The 24,547-nt window shown below is 35.5% G+C and overlaps 2 protein-coding genes across 2 annotated transcripts in view; one reads left to right on the forward strand and one right to left on the reverse strand.

Annotated features, from left to right (window-relative positions):
* LOC117115998 (WD repeat-containing and planar cell polarity effector protein fritz homolog) overlaps positions 1-15,620 on the forward strand; it is a 51,720-nt gene extending 36,100 nt beyond the window's left edge. The window contains exons 23-25 of the mRNA XM_033259927.1: positions 1,121-1,237; positions 1,863-1,972; positions 13,223-15,620. Of these exons, the coding sequence (XP_033115818.1) occupies positions 1,121-1,237; positions 1,863-1,972; positions 13,223-13,332 (337 nt within the window). The 3' untranslated portion in view covers positions 13,333-15,620. The remainder of the gene's footprint in view (positions 1-1,120; positions 1,238-1,862; positions 1,973-13,222) is intronic.
* LOC117115976 (cytochrome P450 2F5-like) lies at positions 14,632-22,920 on the reverse strand. Its single transcript, XM_033259891.1, has 3 exons — positions 21,945-22,920; positions 17,868-18,848; positions 14,632-17,237 (listed from the first exon to the last, which is right to left on the reverse strand). Exons 1-3 carry the CDS (start codon positions 22,270-22,272, stop codon positions 17,065-17,067), a joined length of 1,482 nt encoding a protein of 493 aa, XP_033115782.1. The 5' UTR covers positions 22,273-22,920; the 3' UTR covers positions 14,632-17,064.
* Between the last annotated feature and the right edge of the window lie 1,627 nt (positions 22,921-24,547).

Below are 24,547 nucleotides of genomic sequence, written 5' to 3' on the forward strand. Positions count from 1 at the left end.
TATACGCTAAATCTCTGTTCAGATTATCAAATCTTTGAAGAAAAACTGCCCTATGTCCATATATAGTCATGATGTTTCTATATATGGTCATGATGTGATGTCACCATGACCATATTTAGGAATGTCACATGTTTTTCTTTGTCGAAAATAAATTTGTTAGTAGGGGCAGGGCTTTAAATTAGCTGGTTAACAATTTAAGGATTCATTTGTTTCTTTGAAGGATTAGATTCTTTAAATTTGCTATGTTTGAATTTGTGATGTTTTCACTCCAATGTCATGATAAACAGTTTATATCTATAAAGATTTAATAAGACACAAATCAAAACAATTCCATCTTCGCTTATTTTTCACTTAAAACTTTGTCCACACCAGATTGCTTTGACAAACATCATTGATTTTCCCATATATGGGCTTGATGATGTCATATCACATTCATATATGGGCATGGTGATGTCATATCACATTCATGTATGGGCACTATTTTTTCATATCACACCAGTATATGGCAAAGCCGTAGATAGAGAGAGTTTGGCCAACTCTGTTTCACGGGATTTGATATACGCACGTGTGATTGGGTGGATCGCAATCACATGACTTACACTGGCCATGTTGTCACCAAAACATTAAAGCTATACGCACGCATGCGCCTGGGCTGTTTGGTAACGACATGACGTCCATGCGCCAAGTTGGCCAAACTCTCTCTATCTACGGCTCTGGTATATGGTATGCTGATGTCATACCACACCTATACTATGAGCATATCATATCATACCCATATACTATATGGGCATTCTAATTTCATTATTTCCATATATGGACAAATCACAGGTCACTGGGGACAGAAGCTTAGGAGATGAAGTATTAATTATTTGTAAAAAAAAAAATTAATCCTGATTTCAAATTCATAAGCAAGTTTGAAGTTTTATTTTTTTAAACATAGGTCTTTAATCATTGCATTTGTTAATTGGCAACAAGTATATTTTATTTTATTTTTTATTTTTTTCAAATAATGTGTACAAAGGAAGTAATCCAAAAATTGTATTTCATTTTGTAAGTTCAATTCAGAAAAAAATATACCTTTGTACAATATATCTAACTTTTCTTCTTTTTTTCTTCTAAGAACTGGTAATACAGGGTCAACAAGAACACCAAGTCAGGAGTTGAAGCATAAGAAACAATCCAGAAATGGACAATGGAAGAAAACTGAAGAAGAAATAGACGAAGCCTACCAGCAAAGGTGTGTGATGTACTCAATATTTTATATTTACTTTGTTATTGAATTCATAGTATGTAATGGTGTGGGGTCACGCAATACCCATTGTCATATCTATAAGTTTGAAATGGGGGACGACTGATGGGGGAAGGAGATGAACGACGGTGAAGTCGAGGAAACTAAAGTAATATGAGGTGATTTCTGTCTATTTGAGCGTGATTTTTTTTGTTGCTTCAATGGGGGTACTGGGGTGCGGGAGTTTGTTTAGGTGGAGTGCGCACACTCTCTAGGTACGCCACTGCCAATAAATACCAGATAGAAATTTTATGAGGATAAGGGATCTGTGCTGTAAAGCTGTGTCTAGACTGGAATATATTTAATTAAATTAATCATTAAAATTTATTTTAACAGATTGACCACAACATTTATTGCTAACTGCCTGGGTATCATTCCCCCATGGTTAAATTACTCAACCTGCGTTTAGCCAAGGAAACATTTACTAGGTTGTTTACTCCGACTGGGAACATTTAATGCAAAAGCGTGTTCCTTAGCCAGGAAATAAACATGTCTCATAATTTTTTTTATCATTATAAAAAACTTCCTTATTTTAACATGGAAAGAAATAACTTTGATTTTTTTATCTTGGCAGTACGGATCCAAATGACATCGTTATTGATGCCTCCCGGGGACTTGCCGGCATTCCTGAAAGTGTTTATTCAAAGGTGTTAATGGATAATCCTTTTGGCTGGGATAAACCAGGTAAGCAATTTAATAACACTTATTCCTCTAAATCCACCTTAATCTCTGGATATTTTCTCTCATTCTTGGGATTATAAACCAATGAAGATGGTTTCATGTTTGTGTCAACCGATTAGATGTTGTTAATGGTTTTAACCATTGATTTTCCAACGAAAGATGATGTTAAGTCCACGTAATTGCTTTTATGGAATGTGATTGGATAAAGCTATATAGTGGAGATTTGGAAGGTATTATATAGATCTGTCTTCTATAGTGTTTATGTGATTATCCATGGAGGTTGGTAGCATGTGTTTCCAATGTAGGATGGAGGGAATTACGAAGCGGATAAGACACTACTTTCCTCTCCAACATTTTCCATGAAAGATTAAAAACATATTCAAAAGAAACATTTGGAATTTTTTTTTTTATTGTTTTTAAAGCATAAATTGATTTCAGAGAATAATTGACTTCAAAATTGCTACTTCCTGGTTGTATTAAACTATTAAAATATTAGAAACTTTTTCTACACTGATTTTGTTAACCAGGTGATCTAGAAATGTTTTGAAAAACAACTTTAAAAAAATAAGTATTTATAGACCCTTAGCTTTTTTCTGGCGAATTCTCTCATAACCAGGTTTGCCACTAACAGGTGGCTAATGTAAAAAGCTTGTCAACTTGCAGTGATATACAGTAGAACCCCTCCTCTTGGACACCCTTATTAAGGAGAAACTTTTTTGGTTGTGGATAAAGTGAAAAATTTATAGGGGACACCTCTATTAGGGAGACACATTTTTTTCTTGCCTAAAGGTTTCCCCTTCAAAGCAGTTTATTTTCAGTGATTTACAGACATTTTACTTAAAAAAATTATTAACAGCCAATTGAAGGCAGGTGCAAAAAAATTAGGAATGGTAACATTCATGTGAATGTTAAATTAGCGTGGAAAGTATTTTCTAGTTTGTATTTTGAATTGAAAGCTAAAAAAACATATAAGTTAGTAGTTTGTTCTTTATTCAGACTCTCAAATTTAAATAGAGACCAGCCAATTCTGGCTTATGAGTGAAAAACATAATGAAAATACCATATAAAAAATTCAAGTATTTATTTATTTATTTATTTAGGCACACAACACATGCATCAAGGATTGTCAATAATGAATATGTCAGTGTTCTACTTGTAGGTGACAATGCCTTTCACAAGAAAACAAACCTACGCACACGATGCTTTACAAAAACTAAATCGCAATATGAGGTTGGATTGAACTGGATTTCATTGGTGTGGTACACACCAATGGTAACCCACGAAAGTCCTGAGACTTATTTCAAGTGGGGTCCTTCTGGTGGCGAATTGGACAGTTCACTGGGAGACAATCCCCTACTCTTTACCGAAGAGTGCTGCGTTTCTTAACATGCACACAGGCCATTTTGCACACAGGACCAATGGCATAAACTTCGACAACGAAGTACAATGTGCTTTTCTGAAACTTATATTTTAGGTCTCCAAGCTAATAGAGCCGCGATGGGAATTGAACCGAGGACCAAGAGATCTCCACGGTTCAGCGCACAAACAGTGGCTACCACCAGTTTAGCCGACTGAGCTACTGTAGCTGCTCAGGAATGGAGTTATTTTGGTTGTGAGGCTAAAAACTGTGACTTGAGATTATTTTTGGGCTTGGCTAGCAAAAAATACATTAAAACTAGACTGATATTTAATAGCTATTATTTTGGTAAAACTAGACCTTGGTCCAACAAAAAAAAAACTTTTTACAGCTCTGACTCCCAATTACAAACCTCCCAATTAAAAACTCTCTATTTTACGAATGTGTTTTGTGGCAATTGTAGAGTGCATCTATCAAGTTAACCATTGGAATATGTTCCTATTCGTTTCAATGAATATAATGAATCAATTTATCGCCTTACAGAATGTGAAAATTGTATTGTTTACTTTGGTGCCCTCGTAAATGATAATAAATAACAATTTTTTACATTCTTAATGGTTGTGGTTTTGCCTAGTAGGTTGGAGGTGATATCCCCAATCCCCAAACAATCTCTGTGTGATTCTTTCCTCCCACATAGTTAGTACCTACTGTGACCCCATCCATTTTCTTTGAGTTTTACCTCTGTTTAAATGTGCAATGCTGCTAGTTTACTATACTGTAGCCCAAAAGTGGCTGTATTGTCTGTTGGAAGCAAAACAATTATCTAAAAATTACTCCAGGGAAGAGCAGGATCCATCCAAAGAAGTACACGAAAATCTAAAGATTTTTTCCCCTAAACTCACACTAGAGGTTTTAATCCAAACTCTGATTAGAAGCAGTGGTGGCTCCAGAATTTCAGACGAGGGGTTCTGAACCAAAGGGCTGACGAGAGCCTTGGTCCTGGTCGCAGAATAGAAAATCTGCTGTAGAGAGAGTTAGAGCTTAGTATGGTCCAATTGTGCTTTTAGACCACAACATTAGGGATTGGCAATCAAAACAAAGTTATTTGGTTAGGCAAATTATTATTCTTTCATTTTTGATCCAATGACATCGTCGTGGTGTCAGGCGATGGGGGGTGCAGGCCTGTCCAATAGGAGGGCAAATTCACCCTGTCCTACGCTGGTGCCACCACTGATTAGAAGCCCCCTTGACATCTAATTAATTCGGACCTCTGTCCAACATTTTGGATCTCTGTTGGCAAGTTTCTGGGTGCCATTGTGTATTGTATTAATTTCAACATCTTGGATAAGCAACCAACATGATCAAATCATGAAGCAATAAGATTGATTAAACATTTCACCTACATACAAATGGAGGTTAGGCTGTTTGATCAACAAATCAGAAGACTAAACTCAGCTGTGAGTCATTTAAACAACATTCTTTCAAAGTGCAGTAGGCCTACTTATTACATGTGCTTAGCACTCAATCAAACTTACAGTCAGTCACACATGTGTTTGACATCATTTTTTTGGATCCTGCATATGTCTATTCAATAAAGTTTTCCATATTGAGTCAGTAATTATCAGTTTTATCTTTATCTTTCCAAGATGTGTTTGTGTCTATAGCCAGGCTGTTTATTGTTATTTTGTTGAGTGACCAGCCCTACTGACCACTGACTGACCATCAGCAAATAAATTTGTTCATTCTTAATATTAAAACTTGACCAAACCTGTGTCCTGGTGATTGTTAGTGGCAGCCTTAGTGTGTAATTGTTGGAAACCAATCCACTGTGTGCATTGTTGCATTGGGTTTTTATGTGCTTTCTTATGTGAGCAAGTTGTTGTCTACACAGCTTTCAAATATTTAAATCAGCCATAGTTCTAACAAGGAGGGGAGAGAGGATGAGGGTGCTTAAGTTCTCTCATCAGACTGGCCATGTCCCATGAGAGTTTAAAATAACATCTTAAAAGAGTTTAAAATTACCAAAAATTGCACTTTTTCGGTATGTGCCAGGGGCTACTGTAAGTTTACTCGAGACGCTACAAACTAACCTTGTCTTGTACCCCCGCCCACCTCTTTCCTCTGTCATTAAAGAATAACCCTTTAAATCCTAAAACAGGATTTAATTTGAGATTGCTTTTCAACAATATTGACCCTTATTCTTAACTGTGTTAGCTTTGTAAAAATTTTAGAACAAATTTCGGTTTTGGAGTAAAAAAAATCAACTTGAAATAATTTACTGTTTTAATTTATAAACACCATCAAAAATTATTTTGGTTGATATAATACTGTTAGTTTTGTTATGACTTCAACAGCATTTTAGTTTTTGTTTTGATTATAAGTTTTAAATTATAGTTGATTTGGAGTTTAAAAAGTTTAAATAACATTAAATTTGTTTCTACTTGCAATTTTAAACATTTGTTTGTTTGGCTTGCACAAGGGCAAGGCGACAGTAAATACATTTAGATTTGTTTTGGCCGTTCATACATTCCTTCTTTGGCATGATTAATTCTGTGCATAAATACTGCAGTGTGAATGCTCTTTAATAAATTAAACACAGTCATTGATGTTGTTTCCTAATTAAATCTAAAATATGTGTTATCTCCTCCTGCTCTTACTTAACCCTTGTGTATTTTGAGTCTTGCATCAATCAATAACATGACTTAGTAAGCATAATAATGATTAATGCTTTCAAATCTTTTGACCTTTGGCCTTGACCTCTGGTACTTTGGGGGCTCTTGAGGGTTAATCTCACTGATTAAACATATGTTACTAGAGTGATCATTGCAGCTTGCAAAAATATCCAAACAAGATTTGGAAATTTAGTATTCAATGGCAAATATATATACTGTTATTTTACTAACATAATGTAGAAGAAGTGTGATTGTTAGTCGATATGGTATTTGTTCATCTAGCACAAATTGTGGTTTTCATCCCTAATTGGCCCATCTTCAACTCCAACTTCCATATAAGCTCCCATCTCCCCTCCCTCTCATCCTGGTAGAATATCTGGGAATTTTTAAATTGGCGTTGGGTTACTGAATGAGCGTGCATAGGTAAATTTGGAGGATCGATGATCAAGTAAGGGGTGTTAACTCATAAAGTAAGGTGATTTTTATCTTCTTGAGCATAATTATTTTGCTTCAAACATTTTCAGTAAGGGTGGGGTGGCAACTGAGTGGCACAACCTCCCACATACACACCCCCTAGGATAAGCCACTGACTACTTATGTTTGCTTGTCGATAGAATCTGAATTCGTAGAGCTGTCCTTATGTTTTTTCAAAATCCTTGGTAATTGCCCCTGTGTTTATAGGATGATATTGATACTGAACTTCTAAAAATAAACAATACTAGTATAAATATGTGGTATATAATAACTCTATTCACAATATTCTGGTCAGACGAGGTATATGAATGAGTGATGACATCTTTCATCCCACCAATTTCCAAAAAAACTGGGTTTATTCTAACCTCACCTATATCTGCTTCCCACCATGCGGTCCTTCAGGCCTCCACAGAGACCCAGTAACAATCCACTACAAAATATTTTAGTCAACCATTGACCACAGAATACCACCATTCTTCCTTGTTGGTTGCTTAACTCCAGCTGATATTCACATCCTAAACTACTTTTCTTTTTTTTTTCACACTAAGTAAGTTCTGGTTTCCTCAGAATTCAGTATGTGGTGAACCTCCCTTGTGTGTCCTAAGGCCTCTGAATTCTATCCATGCTACAACTACATAAAAAATAAGATTTCTCATAATGCTTTGCCCTTTCTGGCTACATACAGTTCTCTATTTCTTGAAAGCATCCAAACTATTGTGTCCTAGTACAGTGTTCCCTTGAAGCTTGATTTGCCAGCATTATTTAATACTCAAATTGTTTATAATCAATAAATTCAGATTTGGCCCCTGGGGACTGTAGCGACCACAGTGCATGCCATTTCAGTACACCGGGAGACAATTCCCTCTCTTTTTTGCTTGCTTGTGACTAACAGCTTAACACCCCCATCTGCACAACAGGATAATAATTAGCGTAAAGAGTCTTCTAAACCCATGGGTATAAGCAAGTATGGCAATGGTAGTAGTCCAATTCCTCAATGCTGTGCTAAAGGTAACTTGCTCTCTAATCAACTCTTCCAATGAGACAAATCTCAATAACTTTTTGCTGATTTACACACATTTTACTAATGCCCGTGTAAGATGGCTAAATTAACATAGTCAGTGGCGAATTTGACACTCCATATTAGCACTGTTTTTATTGTGTTAGAGTAGCATTTTATTCAGCGCCTTGAGTCCTACTAAATGTAACGCCAAATAACATGTAACAAGTGTTTAAAATTTAAAATAAAGTAGAAAATCTTTGATCGGCAGCTGGGGTGTTTTTGTTCGTGTTTGAATTTACTGTGCCATTTTACTGTTTTAAAGCTGTTGAGAGCTATTGACTTCACTGTAAATTGTGGATTGAAGTAAAGAACTAAATCATTGATTGCATGGCATGCTGTACTTTCATTGAATTACACCTGATTTTTTTTATAGATTAAACAGGCAAAAAAAAGTTTCTGCAATGATATAAGAAGTTTATGCATCTCTTAATTTGGAAAGGAATATTATCTTTTGATTTTCAATTACCGGTAAAAGCCATTAAATTTAAATATACTATATTGAATTTCCGTGTTGACAGACACAGTATATCTTAATGTTTCATATTATTATGTGGTCTGTCTATCATTGTTTATTATGCATTACCTATGATAGTCATGTCCTTACTAAATAGTACAGTGGGCATGTTCAGTTCGAATCGTGATTAAGATAATAGTTAATACCATAAATATGGAGAGTGGAGTTGAGTTGAATGGCTTAGTGGTTAAGGTGCCTGCCTTCTAATCCCAGGGTCCTGTGTTCAAATCTTGTCTCAGCAGAAAAGTTTTCCACAACTAAAAACAACTCAACTCCCTTGGACTCAAAAAGAGACTTAGTTTATAAAGCATCATTCCATCTTGTAAATGGCAAGTGTACCTGCTATTTGGTGTACTGTGTGTAAAGGAAATTAAAAAAAAATACTAAATACATTTTTTTTTATATTATAAGTAAGTTTAATGTAAATTTATTTTATAAATATGGTTTTTTGACATTGCTCATGATAGTCCGGTAAATTTATATCCTATTGAATACTTTACATTTCATTGAGGAGCTTCATGACTGGAAAATCATGTTTGTTGACATGCATCACATTTTTCTTATGGCAATAAATTAAGTATTAAAAAAGGATCATTGATAAAGGTTGGATAATATATAGTAATCTATCAAAGAAGCCTTTCCAAATGTCAATATCACAAACACTAGTTGTCATATTACTCAAATTCCATTGGCTAGTCCTTCAGGTTTTAAGTTAATCTTTCTCTAGTATTTTGCCCTTGATGGTAACACTTTTGAGAGTCCATAACAGCGGCCTGGCCTCAAAAGAGAGCAGCTCTCAGCCGTATTTCATCTCTACACTTGTTGCTCTTGAATTCCTGGCCTCATTGCGGTATTTGGCATTTAGCTGTAAAGTGTTTAAGATGTTTTATTGGTGGAGAGATTTAATATTTAGAATGTAAAAAAACACTTGATTATATTCACATGAATGTTATTCGGGTATGATAAACGATTTCGTGTTTGCGGATAATCTGAAGTGTTAGATGAAGGGGAAAAGATGATCAATCACAAAGACAGACAGAAGACAAGGTCATCACCCTAGGGGAGTGAAATTAGGTCATGGCAGAGAAGAGACTATAGTCTCACTCTCAGAGAGACTATTGTATTCTCAAATAGGTTGAACAAAAGATTTTCTTATGAAAACCTAATAAATGATTTATAAAAAAAAAATCACAATCTTTTCAATGAATGAGAAACCTCATATCATACAGATCTCCCTCGAATTAAAGACCACATTTAGGGCTATGGGTTCTATGGTCTTTAGCAGCTTGGCTTCTTAACTCCAGTAATTAATAATAAATATAGTAGACATTTGTTTATATGGAACTACAGAAAAGTGGTCTTCAATTGGAGTGGTCTATAATTAGAGGCAGAGGATAAGCTAATACTGTAGTTTACAGTTGAATATTAGAACAGGAACGTTTTTCCACAAATTAACAACCATATGGTAAATAATAATATTTTTTTTCTTCAGCCATGAATGGTAGTCAAGTTCTTCTACAAAAAGTATGAATATCAGTGAAAAATTAAATTATTCTAACTTTCTTATTGATCAAATTGGTAACTTATATGATCTTTAGTACCATTCAATGCTTTAATGTAATTTTTGAAGAAATACTCTGGATTTTAATATAGGAATGATTTTCTTTCAATAGAAGCTATGCTTTGATGCTAAATTAGATCCATCACTACATCTGTTAACCTATATATTGGATATTTTGTGACATATCTGGGGTACGACAAACCGGATACGATGCCCGGGGGAAAATCCATAAAGTACATTGTACTTTTCTTCAGACAGAGTATGGAAATAGACAACAAATACATCAATGTTGTTTTATTTATATCAAGAATATAAAGACTGAAAATCATAAATTATCATCGATATATAGAACGTATATATTGCAAAAGCATTGAAGCTTTTCTATTACACTGGAATTTGTAGTTATAATTCAATTGTGCTAATACATTCATCTTTGCCGGTTCATTGTAAAACACCAAAACCTAATTTTCTTGATTTTACCACAGACAGTTCTGTGTTTTTTTTTTCTCAAAAGCAAAGTATAAACCGCAACCTTAGGTATAATAACCCCAATAAATGGGGGTTTTTTTTCTCTTCTCTGTTTTAATTCGCTTTTTGAGTTTAAATATCTTTTATTTTTCGAGTTGCCACAACATTTTTCAAATAGGAAACCTGATTATTACATTAGCTATTATTAGTTTTTCTATTATCATTAGTTTATGTTTAGCATATTTACAATAACTCGCACTACCTTTACGTTCATCGCATCGCCTTAGCTGCTTAGAATTTATGCATGGTTGGTTTACCGTGGTAGCCAATCGTCTTTCAGTAGTTTGTCAAGGATGCAATGGACAGCGTATGTTGCATCGATGAACATTCTTCCTCATGGTGGCGCTTGAATAAGGAAAATCACTTTGAGGAGAAAAAAACATGAAATATGTGCACTAATTCGCATTTACTTTTGGAAATTTGCCTTCGCCCTGATCCTAATTATACCTCTTCCCCCAATATCCTACTGGGAGGTTACACACATGCCCCTTGCATACCCTTCAGTTTATTCAACAGTCTGCTATTATTATCCATGCTTGTGGCACCACTTTGTTTCAGGTGCACTTTTATTCTTGCTAGAGGGTTGTTAGCTAACACACACACAGACCCCTTCATGTGGTCCACCAACCATAAATAAACTACTGCCTTGGTACAAACAACCCAGGGTGTTGGGTTTATAGGGTAATTATCTTGGTAATCTGCAGGTGTGTTTAAGGTGTGTGTCTATAATTATTTGCTCTTGGCTCCTGCCAATTACAAAGAATTCGATAAATAGCTGATTTAAAAGAATGTTTGATGTTCAGATTTTGTTTCTGTAATTAAACAGTAGACAAAATTCCTTTTTACCATGGACCCAAACTTTGGAATTCACTACTTAGGCCTAGGTAATGTCTCTAAGTTCAATTTCTACTTTTAAAGATGTACTATCAGTCAAAAAGGTAGGAAAATACCTGAAAAATTCAAATATAATTTTGAATAGCTCATATGCAAGGATTATAAAGAATTATTATCTTACAACTAAAAACATGTTTAAAAAAAAGTAATTTTTTTACCAATTTACAGACATTTTACTACAAAAATCCTTTTTAATTACCATCTATGATCTATGGATCTATGCAAAAGAATACATTGAATTTTTTTTTTACCTCATTACTGATAGTACATCTTTAAATGAGCTTACATTTCCTACTTGAAAGGGCCATGTAACAAAGCTTTATATTATAATTCTATATCTTTTATTGTGAAGATATATATGAAGTTATATACTAATTTTTTTTTTCTTAAAAACAGTTTTCTAATTTTCTAGATTGTAAATTACAGTATTTGAGAAAATAGAAAGGAAATTCATTTACATAATAAACTCTTAAATTGACATAATGATAGTAAAGTATTTTAATAAAAATGTACAGTCCAACTTTGATTTTTCACCAGTCATACCATACACCTATTGGCATACCAACAAGCATCTTCATGAGTAAGGCAGGTGGAGATATAAAAACCTAGGTAAACATACTTTTACATGCAGGGGGCAGATTTAAGGTGGAGCAGCCCCAGCCCCCCCCCCCCCCATTTGGAAAGCAAAAACAAAAAACAAAAGAAAGAAAGAAAAGATTTATCGCCCAAAGCGCCTCAGAGGTTATTTTCTGGCATATAGAACACCAAATGTTTGCGGGAGCATGACTCCAGACCCCTACCTTATAGTATTTTTTCAATCGGCTTCCTTTTGGTTCCCCCCCCCACCTTTTCGGACATCTCTGGATCCGCCCCTGTTCACATGTACCACCCCTACATTATCGAATGCCCTACCTCTTAAGATCAAAAACTCATCTTTTGTCAATATCTTTAAGAAAAAGTTAAAATCGCAGTAAATGTGCACTTTGAGTAATACCATTGTTATAGCACCATTGAGCATTGCATTTTGTTGTGGATATTGGCGCTATACAAATTCTTGATTGATTGTGATTGATTGATTAACTCAGGAGTAAAAACAAAAGCTGTAGGTGCTATATTTTGTGCTATTATACACCCCTTTTACAATAACCAATAACAAATTACATGACACAACTCAGCCATCACTTAACTGGAAGCATGCTAATGGAAATGGGTACAAAATATTCTTGTATTGACATTTACTCATAGACTTTAATGTAATTGTTTTCCCAGTGTGGTGATGGCTTGGGCTGGCTGGGCTTCTTGAATTCACCCCTGAACACATATACAAAGAGTGTAAAATGACCCCCCCACCTCCCCTCCCCATCCCACCTGTAGTTTGCTAACAATGTGAATAGACAACAGATGAGTTTAAGTCCCTCTTGGGATGACTTTTATCACTCTTCATTTTTTTTTTATATTTAAAAAAATATTTAAAACAATTATTGACTGAATTAAAGTTTTATCCTTGTTATTACAAATCGCAATACAGATTACGATTCTCTTGCATTGGTTCACAAAATTAATAATAATTCATAACTACGTGATGATAAACAGCTGTGGGCCAAGTGGATAAAGCACCAAATTGTCACTTCAGTAAATCCATACAAGGAGCCACTCATGGAAGAGAAATCTTCTTCTAGTCCTCGTTTGATTTTTCCGCTTCTACTGTACTTTTAAGCCAATCGTCCATTTGCGAAGAGTGTAGTGTTAAGCAATTTGAGATCTTTTTCGAGAATAATATTAGCAGCAATACATTATAATTATTTTTTTATTATTTTAAAATCATTTTGTTGTTTGCTGTTACTATTGTTATTATTATTGGTTTTTGCTATTATCAGTGTTGTTCTTATATTTATATTACTGTATTAATATTATATTATAAATTTATTGTTATTTTATTGTTATGGTTTACAATTAATATACTTATTATTTAATGTTTATTATTTAATAAGTAAATATGCTTGATAGTATTTGTATTTAATTATTTGTAAAGTATTTGTAGCATATTGTATGATTATTTTAGTGTATACATTTTTGCTCAATAAATGATAAACAACATTTAAAAGAATGTGAAAGAATGGTAAAAAGCTCTTCTAGTAAAATTAATGAGAATGAAAGATTTCCTTTTCCACATTATTTCTGAATTTATTTCAGATTCTTCAGGTGATAAGGCAGCTGGGGATGGGACAGGTCAGAGACAGGACGAAAAAGCAGAGGAGAATGTGGCAGCCACCCTTCATGTTGTTCATTTTGGAATGGTATGAAACAATGTAAAAGGCACTGGTCAATCCCATATCAGATGGATGGAGAACTCCGGTACTTTAGCCTGATTGGATTGGATTTCTTTGGTTATGAAACGTACTGTACCCAAGGATAACTCACAAAAACCCAAAGGATTATTTCCAGCATGGTCCTTCTGGCACGGATTCTTCTGGTGGTGAGTTGCACAGTACACTGGTAGACAATCCTCTTCTCTTTTTCAAGGAGTATACTGCCTTGTATAACATACACATTGTACGTGTGACCAATTACATAAATGTCTCTTCCGAAAGATGGTGTGCTATTATAACTTGCATTTCAGCACTGCAGCTAATATAAAAGGAGAGCAGCGATGGGATCGAACCAGGGGCCAAAGGTCTGAAGGTCTTCATGGTTCACTGCACACACAGTAGCTACCACTAGTTTAACAAACTGAACTGTGCTGCTGTTTTAAGCTAAATAAAGAATGGACTTTAACATTAAGCCCCGCCCCTTGGATATTGTTGCTAAGGTTCCTGGCCTTGTTCTGATTGGTCAGTTAAGTTTAAGACTCTGGAAAGGCCAATTCTGGTTGGATTTCAGAGTACAACTGTGGTTATTTAGTTATGGTTCTCCACTTCACGTTTCATTGTACCATACTGGGAAAAATGGAGAATAGGATGATCAAAGGCTGGGGCAGATGCTGGATTTGGTGGTAGGGGGTGCGTGAAAGTCCACACCAAGAAAATTTTGAGAATATACCGTACCTCTAGGTCCCCCGGAAATTGCACTGTCATACCTTAAAAATCACATATCAAAAATACAATACAATTAATTTTCTTAATACAATTTGGGGGGTGTGATCCCACCTTCTGCATCCCCCCAGAGAGGCCTACTATATGTCATCTCCTACCACATTATGATAATTATGCACTAAACACCAAAATGTGATAATTTATAAAAAATAATACAACAATTTTAACTATTGTTCATATATCTAGAAGTCAAGATATGCCTTTATAAGAATGTATAGAAGTGGAATTAGAAATTTAGTAGTTATGACTACTGGTATAAAAATCATAAGAAGATGAAAGTAGGCTATATCAGTCTACTAATAAAACAAGAGAATAATGAGACTGATGAAAATCCATTCTTGTCATAATTCCAACTAGTTCCAACATATTACCTCAATTTTACAGGGTCCAACGTAACAAATTTTGTTGTGAAAAATTAAATATATTCCTCTCATTATGCAAGCTATTTCTTATATTGCCTGCTACATCAAAATAAGAAATTAAATATTAATGAATATAATTAACTACTTATTTTTTTTATTTATATGGAATACTAATTCCAGAAATGTTAAAATATTAGTGATGCATGTCAGTCTAGAGTCCAACAATATTTTTTATGTGTGCTGTTTGCACTGGCGCTCAGAAATCAAATTTATGTCAATTTAGGAGTTAGGCAAGACTTTTATAATACCTTTTTCCACTATAGAGAAAATAGAACACTATTTTCTGTATGGTTTAACAAACTTGTTTTTTTAAAGATCGTCAGAGTAGGGCAGAAAAAAAATGAAATATAATTTTGTTTTCTTATTTAGCAAAATGATTTTGCCAAAAGCAAGAGAGAATAAAAATGAAATTAATGTGTAGTAATGAGATTGATAAATGCTTTAAATGTGTATAGTTAAGAAAGAAATATATATATCTTTTTTTTTTGGATATTTCATGGAAGTGGAGGGCATTATAATAACACATAATTTCCATTTTTGTGGCACTAGCTGCCCAAAAATAAAATTGTATTTTTATTTGAAATCACCATTATTGGCAGTCGGCAGGTTCGCTATAAAATAAAATCTTGTCTTACAGACTTTTTACTAAAGTAAGCAAAAATTGTATCAAATAAAATATTTAATTTTATTGGAAAATTAATCAAATAGATATTTTATTTATATTTTCTGTTTAGATGTATTTGGCAGGACCATTTGGGAAAATGAGAAAACAATTTTCTTCCCACCCTCTGAAATTTGTTACTTTGACAGGGAAAATATTTCTTTATAATTTTAGTATATAACATAAACAATTCAAATATTTAATTACATTGTTCATGTTAACATAGTATAATTTTAACAGCAACATTTAAACATTGTATTATTAGATAAATACTATTTTTATACATTATTATTCCTGTAGTTATGTAAATATTTAGATATTTAAAATATATCTTGCCTTTTTTATTTTAATGACAAGTGTCAATATGTGTTTATATTTGATTAAATTCTACTCTAATCAGGAGACAATGCATTTAATACTGTATATGAAATACGTTTATTTATTGAATTGTGCAAAATTAGGGCATGTGAAAATAAAATATTGAGTTCCTTTAATAGGGAACTTTCAGTTTGTGCAACGGCATCACGCTAGAACGGATTCACTCATGCGTGGCCCTCCTAAGTTCTCAGCACAACATAAAATCGGGTAAAATTGTATCCAAGCGACAACGAGAACTTAACATTCTCTCATGTGCAAATGAATTCATAGTGATGTGATGACGTTTTAGGTCCTACTGTCATCGTGCAATCCAAAACTCCCTATGGAAGAGGTTTCCTCCACCAAAATCTCCTTAATTGCTGAGGATATTTTACAAAAATTTCCTTTTTTTTTTACATGAACTAATTGTAGATTGAAGAATATTATTTCATGCTTCTTCATTTAATCAGAGAGTTTAATTTTTATAATGTCATGATAAGTACCTTATTTATTTGAATAAATGCTTCACTTTGAATAAACGCCCCGGGGCGTTTATTTTTTCCTAGAATAAACAGGCCCCCTTCCCCTAAATAACTGTAAAAAAATCTAATGGAAGCAACATCATTGTGAACACATTCTATTAATATATTCTACTCCAGTAGAGTTACATTTTTTCTAACCTGGTTGTGATCAAGTCTTAATGCAATAACACATTTTATGGTAATTACATGTTTATTCGGGTATATATGTACCCTTTTTTGCACCAAAAAATTCCTCCTGATTAAGTTTACACTCGAAAACCTTTCTCAACAATAAACGCCTTAGGGTGTTTATTTGAATATATGCTAATACATTATCGACAAGCAATGCAATCGTTGCTGACAGTCAGTTATAGCCCACAACAAGCGAAATATGCATCATGTTTATCAAGACTGCGTGTACATCTAGAGCTTGCGCATATACTATAAATATAATCTAATTTTTTGGTGATTTGGTGAAAGTTGTTGGAACTCTGTTGACTGTTAATTGTTGTAGTTCAGTGGCAGTTTCTGCAGGAAGGTAGTTCCTATGCAAAGTTCGCTGATGATCCTCATTTAACCATTAATGGCCGCAGACTGGTAGTAGCTATGTTGATGTCCAAGAGAGTTTGCATTGGTCTTCCGCAACAAATGTTATTGTTATTTATAATATTATTATTATTCATTTTAGGCGCACAACACATGCACCAAGGATTGTCAATATCGCTATCTTACTTGTAGGTGATAATCCCTTACACAAGACAAACAAACACACACGATGCATTACACAAACTAAATCTCAATGAGGTTTAGGGAGTGGAATTGTTTTGGTTGTGAGAAAAAAATCCTACAACACTGACAGGAATTGAACCCAGGACCCTGGGACTGGATTCAACTGCACTCTGCATTTACAGTATATTCCACCACTGACAAGTGCAGACAATATAATCGATCGTGAAAATATCTTAAGATTAGAAATGTGTTTTCATCTTGCAGTCGCTGTAAGCTTGAACTGGTGCGGCATGTGTGTAATTCCATGCCTGCCGTCCAGGCTTGGAACTGTTTTATCCGCCTCTAAATTAAATTGCTGTAATATTGATGTGAAAAATAGAAATATTTCCATCTTAGCCAAATGTTCTCCCAAGCAATTACGACGGCCTGAAAAAAAAAACAAAAAAAAACAATAATAATACTATATTCTGTTGTTTATATTGCACAGTAATCAAAAAGATCTATCATATTATTACTCTTTCATTTGACACATGCAGTGGAGGCTACAAGAGTCTGGCACATGCTGTACCAATGGTCGTTGTTCGATGCAATTCCCTAAGCCAGGCACTCACTCCCCCCAACGGTTGTCAGCCGACACGATTCTGTGGGGAATGCAACGCAATGACATGCTCGCAACAGACCTTTTTTAATAACTGCCACCAGATGGCTTCACGTTGTCTAACGAAAGGAGCAGAGTTGGACAGTGAGTGCTTAGCCTTACAGAACGTATTGCAACAACCCAGACACAATGGATTGTCAAGCGCTCACAGAGAGCAGAGATTTGTACTCTACCATGTGCAGTGCATTGCATACAATTCATTGACATTTTGAATTAGAAATTAAATGAGGTTTTCAATGATGAATTATTTACCATGATCTGTACATCTGCAAGATTTGATCCCAAAATCAGCCCATTTTGACATTAAATCTTGTTAAATGTTATAATCTCTTTTAGAGTGTACTTTATAGTTTGATAAATTTTAAGATGTATCACACTTTGAAAAGTTGATAACATACCAGCAGAGTATGGCATAAAAGCATCATTGATTACCGATCCCTTGCCATCCAGTTCCAAGAATCTCTCGGGTCTGAATTCATGTGGTTCAGACCACTCATCTTCGTCCATGTGAACAGAGTATAAATTCCCGAAAATGGTCGTTCCTTTAGGCAGATTGTATCCACAAAGACTAATATCTTCCGTGGTCTCATGTGGTATAACCATTGGTATAACATTGCACATGCGCAGGATCTCCTTAATTACTGCTTGTGTGTACGGTAGATCCTTTTTATCACTTAGGGTAACGCTCTTGTCCCTGCCAACCACATTATCCAGTTCATCTTGGACTTTCCTCTGGACGTCAGGGAATACCAGCATATAAACTAAACTCCACATAATTGCTGCAATCACAGTCTCTGTACCACCGAAGAACAGATCGATTACAATGTACTTCAGATCGTTAAGGTTGTACAATGCCTGGACTTCTTCAACACCACCGTTCTCCCTTGGTTGGCTCTCTGCGTTTGCCTTAATAAATAAATCTATAAAGTCTCTAGGTTCTTCTGGATCGTAAGTTTTAAGGTGTGATTCGATTCTCTCCTCAACGAACTGCATAATAAGCTTATAAGTGTCGTCCACGGCAGTGTTTGCCTTCATTGGCAAGTACCAGAGAAAGGGTAAAAAGTTCGTTGCACTTTTGCTATCTATATTCTGAAAGAACACGTCTACATGATGTATAAGGTTTTTGAACTGCTGATCTCCATACTGGAATCGTTCTCCAAAGCATATTGAACAAATGACGTTGCTGACCATTTTCTGAACAGCATGGCGAAGATCAGCTGGTTGTGAGCTGGCCTTGTGCAAGTCTTGCATGAAGTATGACACCTCCTGGTTGATTTTAGCTTCCATCTTCGAGTGACGGTCACCAAATGTGCGCAGGATGTTAGATGAGAACTTCCGGATTTCTCGCCAATGGGTTGTGGGCTGGTGGTTTGCAATACCTGCAGTAAAGAAAATATCATTGAGCAAATTGTGTACAGTCTGCGAGTGCCATTTCCGAGCTAGTGGATGAGACTGTTCTTAAAGTTTGCACTTTGGGGGGTGTGAGAGGGGAACTTTTTCTGAGAGCTTACGCCCACGCCACCCCCATCGCCTGCTAACGGTTAGTGGGAGTGGTGTGGGTGATACACAACTTTTATGGTAGCAGTCCTTAAAACAAAAGCTGACTCAGTCATTGATGACCTTTATAATATGGAAAAGCAGTAATCATAAACAAATAACAAGCCTATTATGACATTGCACAATTAGGCCTAATCAAAATAAGCCATATTATGACATTGTACAGTTAGGCCTAATCAAAATAAAATTAACACCTTAAATATATCAAAGATAAATATGACATGATAATATAATAAGGATAATTTATATTATGCTGTTCATAATAATGGTAACGGATGATCAATACCAGTCTAGCCTACATTCTATCTTTTCGGCCTCCACCCCAATTTCAACAACAGTGATCTAGATGCGTTTTGGCGCAAACGCAACGCAATTACGTCTGAAGCTGTAACGATGTTGTATAATGTGGTTATGCGCTGCTTCTAGTCAATCACTTTGTGGCCACGTAACAGACCTGAGTCGAACATAAAATGACGTCAACTCGAGACAGACAGTCATTTATCAAACTGAGTTTTGTTTCGTGTACATCAACTTGCCCAAAAATCCAGTACTGTACCTGTATCAACTTGAAGGCTAACGTCGTTGAAAATGATTGATAGCAACGATTTTTCAAACAGTTAATTAATCTTGGTAGAGGCAAGGTCATCGGATACTAAACCGTCTCGATCAAGGTCGAACCAGAGCGCCAAACAAACATTGTCAATGTGAACATCAACGTGATGACGTCAACTAATAAACAGACGATCTAAGGATGAGTGATGAGTAATTTACGCGCGTTTTATGTAGCCTACTTTTCTATCGACGTGTTTGCTTTCTTAAAGGCTCTACTGTATATGTTTCCTTTAAGATCTGTGTTTTAAGTTCAGAAAATGTCGTGCAGACGTTCTATCTTCATTAAATAATCAATTTGGTTTGATCACATTATCCAACAAGAAATCATGACAGATTCTAAATTAAAGATGTTCTGCCCGTTAAAAAATCTGGAAATCCTCGAAAATCCAAATAAAAAATTTGATAGAAACAGATCGAAAACAATTAGTTTTTCGCTGGTTTACAGGCATTTTTACTACAAAAATACTCGTGAAAGTTAACGGGAAAATTCTCTTCTCATTCAAATTTTTATTTAAATGTTAATAACTTCAAATTAGGCAATCCAAATATTGAATTGAATTTTTCTATTTTTTTTTTTTTTAGCTCATGACATGCAGTACATCTTTAAATTTCAATTAAAACAATTGCCTATTTAAAATAAATAGGCCTATTAAGGGGACACCTTTCGGACACAATTTTCTGCACAATTCGTCGTGCAGAAAACAAAAAAATTAAAGTGATTTTTACGTAATAATTAATAGACTCTAACATCGATTAAATAAGCCCGTGAAATCCCTCAAATGTCATAGCTTCCGGGGGATTCACCCCCTGGACCACTTCCGAGCGATTTTGAGCGACGCCCGACTACTCTGTATATATAGGCCTAATATCTACTACATACAGGGGAGGATTTAGGGGGAGCCGGGTCGGCCCCACTTCCCCTCCCCCATTCCTTTTTGGAAAATACAAAAAAAGGAAAGAAAAAGAAATAATTGATTGCCAAAAACGCCTCCGAGGTTATTTTCAGGCGTCTAGAAAACATAAATTTTGCGGGGGAATGCCCCGGACCCCTGGGTGGTGTTGTCTCGATCGGCCCACTTTCACCCTCCTCCCCCCTCCCCTTTCGAACATTTCTGGATCCGCTCCTGACATATATAATAAAACGATGCAAAAATACGAAAGGCCTATATAATAATAAGAATAAGAATAATAAGAATAAGAATAAGAATAAGAATACGAATAATAATAATAAGAATAATAAGAATAATACTCTAGTTGCGTTAACGGGCCCGAAAACGTTTATGTTATTATAAATTACGGTACGGTAACACCACTTTTATCTTGAGCACTGCTTTTATCGTGTATATATTACGGTATATATAATTATATATATAGATATATATATATATATATAATTATTTATATATACTGAGGCGGCTTTTTCTACAATCAGAGACATGGCGAGCGTGTCGTTCGAACCAGTGCCGATATTATGGCTGTAGGTTGCGCTTCTGCTAACCGCTCGGCCATTTGACTCTCCAAAAATGAATAGGCTAATAACATTTAAACTTAACAGGCAAAACATGAACCAGAGCTTGGAAGAATATTAAAGAGTCAGTGGCGATATTCAAAAACTCGCCACTAGGACTGCCTCAAAAAGATTTTTTAAAATAAGATAAAAATGTCATAAAATAGGCCGAATAAACCAAAAAATTGCCAATTATATTAACAAAACAATGGTAAGTTTATAACCAATAACAGATTGACAACAAAATTTCAACAAAGAACAGCTCATTGTACGTGCATATTGTAGTTGATTATTTAAGTTTAAATGTCCCTGATCAATCATTGTCAAATGATTAAGTTGTTTGTTTAATCCTTGGTTTGTTTATGGCCGATGATCAAATTAAGTAAATAATGAAAAATAAATGCAAGATAAGACATAATCGTAAAACAATCAATGGAAGATAGGCCTAGCCTACATTTACGATTACTAACGCATTGGCAGGTGTGTGCCACTTTCGACATAAAATTGCACGTGTACACGAAAGCTCTGTATTTCCGTCCATGAAGAAAAAAGCATGATTATTAAGAGTGATCATCTGGGAGAGGGATGGGAATGGGATCAAACAGGCCCGTAGACAAGGGCGCAAAGGTTTCGGACCCCCACCCCCACCCCCTTACCAGGGGTCTTATGCGGCGCCGCAGGCACCTAAAGGCTCGCTTCTGCTGCGATGACAAAAATTTGTATATATTGCAACAATGTTAACAAATAAAATTTTTGAAAAAATTATGTTCAACTGCATGTGTATAAAATGTAAACTTACCTCGACCACCGTTTAATTTACTAAGCATCCAATGGGGGCGACCGGCAAATTGCCGGCCTTTTTTGACGAAAGCCTCTCTTATGACCTGACATCCGTTTAGCACTACTACTTTCCGAGAACCCATCTTCACACTGTAAATAGGACCATATTTCTTCACAAGTTTTGCAAACGTTTTGTAAGGTTTCAGACCGAGGAACGGTAGATAGCCGACAATAGGGAGGCCGACTGGTCCAGGTGGCATTCCTTGGTGCAACTTCGAGCTCAGGTAGTACCATGTAAATAACAAAATAACGGGAAGAACAACCGTCAAGAAAATATGTATATCCATTTAGGGTTTATTTTATAATTGTTGTGGAGTTTGACTGTTCAGGAGGGAGCCTGATCGTGATAATAAGTGATTTCGGTCGCGTTCGATTTCTTTTTTGTGATTACGTGTTCGGCGATGTCCCTAGTTCAACGCACTTCTGGAGAGCGAGCAATGTTGCTCTCTCCAACTGGGCTGATGATGACAGCGTCACGAATTCATCCCAGATAGATGAATAGTCACGATATGAACTGTTCCGGTTTGCCTGAAAATATACCATGTACTTTTGAGCAATAGCAAAAGCTGTTAGCAAGCACGTCGACGCCGCCGACTTGAGACCCTCACAGTGGCGATTTCGTGAAAAGGTCAAGAAAACACAGCGTTGGGGTTGCCATTCGACCCATAGGAACAAGAATCACTGCGTTGTCGTTAGGTCATCAGTGGCATAATAAAGGCATGTAAACTCGAATCCTGTCAGAGAATATAATGACAAACATGAGAATGAATGAACGACGGTTTCATTCGAAAAAAAAATAGAAGATTATAAAGTTGCCACTTCAGTAACATCGAACCAATGCGGGCTGTCCGAAGGCGAATCTTGGTCAGTCGATTGCTGATTGGTCGAATAGTGAGTGATGATACGCCCCTTTTCCTATCCTTGTTAAACTTAAGAATTGATAAGGAACTCGTGTTTGGAGGTTGTGCAGGTTGAGGTGTGTGTGTGTGCCGCAGGCCGCGCCGCCGCAGACTCAAAACGTGATTACCGATTAGAGACTGAATCATGCTGTGTTTCCCTCTCATTTTTCATTTATTTTTTTAAACCTGCGTCAATGCTACATTAACCTAATTTGTGAATAATTAAACTTGAAAACTAGGTCATGTTATATAAGCCTAGGCCATATGTGCTAAGTATTCAAACTTTTTCCCTCTACTTTCCCGTCTATAGTGTTATTCCTGGGCTCTTAAACACAACCATTTTGACTTTCAAAATTGCCAATCAGAAGTAAAGGAAAGAAAGAAACACAGCAAAAACCAACTCAAAAAAAAAGCAAACACATAAAGCAAAAAAAATGCATTGTTTTCATAATTCATATGAAAACGACGTAAGGTCCTATTGCAACCAGAGGCTTTGTATAGCCTGCGCTTGCATTACAGTATATCCACTTTCAAACCAGGGTGATATACAAAATATAGGCCTATGCCTGTTAAAACTACCAAGGATGTTCTTTGAAAAAAAACTGATGTATGCCCATATATATTCATGATATGCCTATATATGGTGATTATGTGATGTCATCATGACCATATTTAGGCATGTCACATGTTTTTGTCAAATCAAATTTGATAGTCTGGACAGGGCTTTAAGCTTTGTCTATCCTATCAATTTTTTCATTAAAAAAAAAGCGTCACATAAAATGTGATGGAACATAGAGTTGAACACGTTCAACTTTTTTTTTATATAATTTGATAATATGTGATATGACGTCATTGTACCCATATATAGGTACATTACATTTGGCACATAAAATTTGATATAGCGTAGACAAAGCTTTAGTAGTCGCAATTATCATGAGCAAGCCAGACCAATATCATCTTTGTTTACGTCCGGACTCAACAAATACCAGTAAAATTCACAATCAGTATTGATCAACACAGGAAACGATGGTGTGAAATCCCCAAATCAATCGGTATCGATTTGTGGTTTACCACTGAATACAATCAATAATCAGCTAACAGGAAAATAAACAAAAAATCGGAAGTGGAACGCAGTAAATTAGTTTTCGTTACGAAATCAAGTCATGAGAAAATTTCAGAGTCGAAACAACAATAATAAAAATTTTCGCCTACATCCGATAATAGTAAAATACCACAGCCGATCATGGAGCTGGAAGAAAGTTCGATTGATCGGCGACACTTGACGAACGCTGAGGGCGGTGAACAATACATTCTGACATCTTACAGCAGCTATAATTCGATTACATACGTTCAAACGATTATATCAAAGCAACCATAAGCCCAAAAAACGTAATTTTATAAAAACATGGTACAATATTATGAAGGTCAGTGTTGGATTCAGTGGTGGCAGTGGGCGCTGGCCCCTCGACATCAGCCAAAATATCAATAACCAAGTATAAAATACAATAATTTAAGGGATTAAAGAGGTTAAAACGCCCAGAGACTTCCACGGGGCATGTGGACCCCACAAGGTAACGGAACACCTAAAAAGCCCTTTCTGTTAAATCGTAGGCTACGTCCCAGAATTTCCCCTTCCGCCCCAGGCCAAATCAAAATCTTGAAT

Source organism: Anneissia japonica, unplaced genomic scaffold (genome assembly GCF_011630105.1).
Source record: "Anneissia japonica isolate Jap-2015-1 unplaced genomic scaffold, ASM1163010v1 scaffold287743_len2803612_cov181, whole genome shotgun sequence".
Classification (NCBI taxonomy): Eukaryota; Metazoa; Echinodermata; class Crinoidea; order Comatulida; family Comatulidae; genus Anneissia; species Anneissia japonica.